Source organism: Fomitiporia mediterranea (genome assembly GCF_000271605.1).
Source record: "Fomitiporia mediterranea MF3/22 unplaced genomic scaffold FOMMEscaffold_338, whole genome shotgun sequence".
In the NCBI taxonomy this organism is placed as follows: Eukaryota; Fungi; Basidiomycota; class Agaricomycetes; order Hymenochaetales; family Hymenochaetaceae; genus Fomitiporia; species Fomitiporia mediterranea.
Genome location: NW_006760723.1, coordinates 1 through 3,663, shown reverse-complemented (window position 1 = coordinate 3,663; position 3,663 = coordinate 1). Strand labels below are relative to the sequence as shown.

The window sequence follows — 3,663 nt, the reverse complement described above, 5'->3', positions numbered from 1 at the left end:
TATAGACAGTACTTCTGAGAGACAGAAGTCCTGAGTTCTAGTATAGAAGGGTGCAGAACCCTCAGAACTGAAGGTACAAGAGCAGAGAACTGTAACACCTCTAACATGATAGTTGTGAATTCAGATATAGTATCTCCTTTCTTTTGTTTCTTATCTTCTTCTTTCACCTGCTTAATTTCTGCTTCAACATCCTTGAATTTATACAACAAACTGAACTCTATAGACCTGTCTATATTAGCTCAGCCCTCTGCCCTAAATAACCAGGCAGGTAAGTCTCTTTAGTACAAATCAAATGAGTATAAAAGCTTACACTCTAAGGATAATAGAATAAATAGGTCCCTCTATAAACTTCTTACACTGTACAGCTAAGGTCTACAGGTCTGTTACACTCTTATCTTCATCCCTACCCCCTGTATACTTTTCTCATCCTGTATTACATAGTAAACACTAAGTGAAATAGTATAATAATAGAGTAACTTATACCTAGTATCCTTGAATTGTCTGAATATAGAGTGTCACTAATTGAGGCACTGTTCAGTTATATACTCAGGAAGAATGTTCTAGGAAATCTAGAACACAATAAGGGTGAGTAGGACAGTCATAAAAATTTATGTAGCACCTCACAAAGATAGAGAAAGCCTGTAAACAAAATATGAAGTAGATGAGAGGAGAGAACTTACCTCTTAACAAAAATTACACAAGGAAACTTGTACTTTTGCCTAGTACTCTAGAGTAGTAATGAACTCAACTAATTTAATACTTGACTCGTCATCCCAAGTAGCTATTATCTTCACTTTGGTTATTTCAACAATATCTGCATCATTTTTTTGCTCCTTGGTAAGGTGATCAATTTCTGACTCAGAATGACCAGAAACTCACACATTTTTTCCAGAGTGTGCCCCTTTACCAGTCTTCCTGCCAACTGACTTCTTCTCCACCTTAGCTTTGCCCTTTGCTACCTTAGAGCCCTCAGGAGCTGGAGTAGAGGATTGTAGGGTTGGATGAGAGCTTGAGGAGCTAGAAGACACCTGCTAGTATGCCAGACTTTGTGTCTGGGCTTGGTTTTGCTAATGTATGTGGAAATTTAAGGCTGCTAGTACTCTAGCATTGTCTGGAAACTCTGAGCTTGGAGCATGAATGACTGGGGCTAGACTAGGAGAAGCAGGTACTTCAGAACTGGTAGGAATTTGTATCTGGTGAGTTGCTGCCTGTGTTTGTACATGTAATTGTAATGCCTGTAGTAAAGTAGCTAGTGTCTGAGGTTGGCTGGGTGGTTGTGCAGCATTCTGAGAGTTGTTCTGCTCCATCTTAGAGGTCAAGACTGAGGAGGACTGACTGTATACATTTTTTTCCTTGTAACAACACTCATGTCTTAGATGAATCTTTAACTTTCTTTATTTGGGAGATTAACATTACTACATTAAGGGCTATGTATCTTAAGTAATGATAGTCAATCCTTGCTGCAAGTCTGATCCTCAATTCTTGAGGGACTTGCGCTGCTCGTGGCATCAGTCTTCTTCGTGCCGCAGCCCCCGCGCAAGTCCCCTGCGCAAGTGAATTGAGGAGGGCTATTAATAGCCTACAATATCATATATGGATATGAATCATTAATATTAAGGAACTACGGAGTCAACTGGAATATTAGTGATTCCTTACAGGAGGGGAACTGCGTTCAATCAAGCGCTCCGCAGCATGCTTGCTTCTAGCCACAGGACGATGCTCCAGACTCTTTACATGCGACTTCAATGCAAGCACCGAATCGGTTGTGTGCTTAATAGTTTGCCCTGTACTCAGCTGTGGTGACAAGCTAAGCGCCTGGGCCGGTTCGTACAATTAATAACAAGGTTACAATACCACCCAGGAAAGTTATTTCAGCGTTCACATCCCTCATGTCCCTTAGAGAAGACTGACTCGAATGATCGTGTTCTGAGCGGGAGAACAAGCATCATAAAGCAAATATGACGAGATGTATGAGGATGAGGGTGTATTCTGCTCCAAAGCTTTATCGTGCTGGCCTTATGACCATCAGCGCAGGAGCTTCGTTGCTATAAACTTGTACGTTTTCAGCTTGCTTCTGGTACCTTAACCTAAGGACGGTTGAAGCATCCAATACAGAGTGCGACCACTGCCTCCATATACCTTGCAACCCGTCTCTTGCGTTCAAGTGAGTCAGGGATTCGGGTGCCCGGATGAGTAAAAGCTCTGAAGTACTCTTATCAAATCACTGGGCTTTGGACAAACGGTTCTAGACGGACCCGCTAGCTACGTCCAATGATCACAAGCGCATGCTTGGCTCTTAGAGCCGGCGGATCTCACAGCACTGGGAAGAAAATGTCAAATGTTCCTTACGTCCAAAGGCACGATATGCAACCTAGGTCCTAGGAACCAAAGACGTTCGGGATCCTCCCAGAGTCTGCGCGAAGTCCGTAATTCGCTTCCCAGAATATCAACCAAATATGGCGTCTGGTTCATCCCGGGATCCTGGCATGTGTCCATGTGTACCTGTATGGCCCTTGTTTGAGTTCAATGATACAGGTAATGCCTGTGGAGACCAGCGGACCAGAAGAGCAGTATATACGCTTAATATGCTCGAAAGGAGAAATGTATTTTTTCAGCCATCAAAGCAGACCGAAGTGTGGAACAACCATCATTACCGGTTACGCGTAAGAGTTTTTTTTATAAAAAAAGTAGTCAAAATTGTGACAGTAAATGGTACTTGACGCAACTGGACGATACATAGCTTGGACGAAGAAATAACAGTCATCATTGAGTATTTGCCACAGTTTCCCCTTTCCTAAGTTATTTATCGATAATACATATGGAAACCCCTTCAAATAGACAAATTATACTCGTAATCGTTCGGACCGCTCTGGGCGATCCATAGTATGACGGCAGAGAGCATAACCGCGACGTTTTGCGCAACGTTTGCATAGCCATAATAAGCGAACTGGTCCAGAAATTTCGGGACGACGTATTTAATCACCAATACAGTCTGTAATGGTTGTTTAAGAGGCGATAAAGAAGGAATAGTATGGATCACTTACTACGCTACCAGCGAGCCCGCCAGCCATCAATGCGAACCCGATGAAGAGGATGAGACGTGCACGCCACACGGCGGGAGAATCATCCTGATAAGAGTCCTCGCCTTTTATTCTATCTTTGTCGATCATATTGACAATAAGGAACCCGAGGACAGACAGAATCCCCGGTATCCAATCGACAAACGAGACGTGCACAGGTGCAGAGTCATACGGAGCATCCGGCGGTGGATGGTAGTGAGAAGAAAGGATCGCAGCATCGAGGAAAAGCCAATGAGCGAGCCCGAACTGCACAATAAGATAAAAATCGTTCAATGCAACAATTCCGGACGAAATAAGAGAGAAAATCACATCAGTTACGGAGAACCTTGAAGAACATGATGTTCGAAGCTTACCAGACCTCCGGCAACGTAGACTCCGATGGTACGTCTGTGTTTGCCGAGATGCAAGTCAATATTCGGGAATGGGTTGATACAGACCCGCCTCGGGTCATAATTTGACCTTGGCAGCGACATCGTGGTGTGAAGTGGAGGTGGACAGAGTTGATGTTGGCGACGTCGCGTCGTCGCAGTCAACGCGCAGCGCATTCGGCATTTCCCGGACAGTCTAAAGTTGCGCTACCATC

At 43.9% G+C, this 3,663-nt stretch overlaps 2 protein-coding genes across 2 annotated transcripts; both read right to left on the bottom strand.

The window, feature by feature from the left end:
• Window positions 1-1,450: 1,450 nt before the first annotated feature.
• FOMMEDRAFT_163135 (uncharacterized protein) lies at window positions 1,451-2,472 on the bottom strand (the record flags this gene model as incomplete). Its single annotated transcript, XM_007272196.1, has 4 exons — window positions 1,451-1,579; window positions 1,657-1,815; window positions 1,912-2,010; window positions 2,350-2,472. 4 exons carry the CDS (start codon window positions 2,470-2,472, stop codon window positions 1,451-1,453), a joined length of 510 nt encoding a protein of 169 aa, XP_007272258.1.
• A 189-nt stretch (window positions 2,473-2,661) lies between these two features.
• FOMMEDRAFT_171641 (UPF0220-domain-containing protein) lies at window positions 2,662-3,559 on the bottom strand. The gene is made up of 3 exons (XM_007272195.1): window positions 3,434-3,559; window positions 3,045-3,326; window positions 2,662-2,992 (listed from the first exon to the last, which is right to left on the bottom strand). Exons 1-3 carry the CDS (start codon window positions 3,551-3,553, stop codon window positions 2,831-2,833), a joined length of 564 nt encoding a protein of 187 aa, XP_007272257.1. The 5' UTR covers window positions 3,554-3,559; the 3' UTR covers window positions 2,662-2,830.
• Window positions 3,560-3,663: the final 104 nt, after the last annotated feature.

Bases quoted from the DNA above. Each gene is read 5' to 3' on its own strand.
- FOMMEDRAFT_171641 (XM_007272195.1), bottom strand. From the start codon at position 3,553: ATGTCGCTGCCAAGGTCAAATTATGACCCGAGGCGGGTCTGTATCAAC. The intron at 3,327-3,433 runs GTAAGCTTCGAA...CTTATTGTGCAG, and splicing joins TCTACGTTGCCGGAGGTCTG to TTCGGGCTCGCTCATTGGCT. The intron at 2,993-3,044 runs GTAAGTGATCCA...CAACCATTACAG, and splicing joins GCGGGCTCGCTGGTAGCGTA to ACTGTATTGGTGATTAAATA.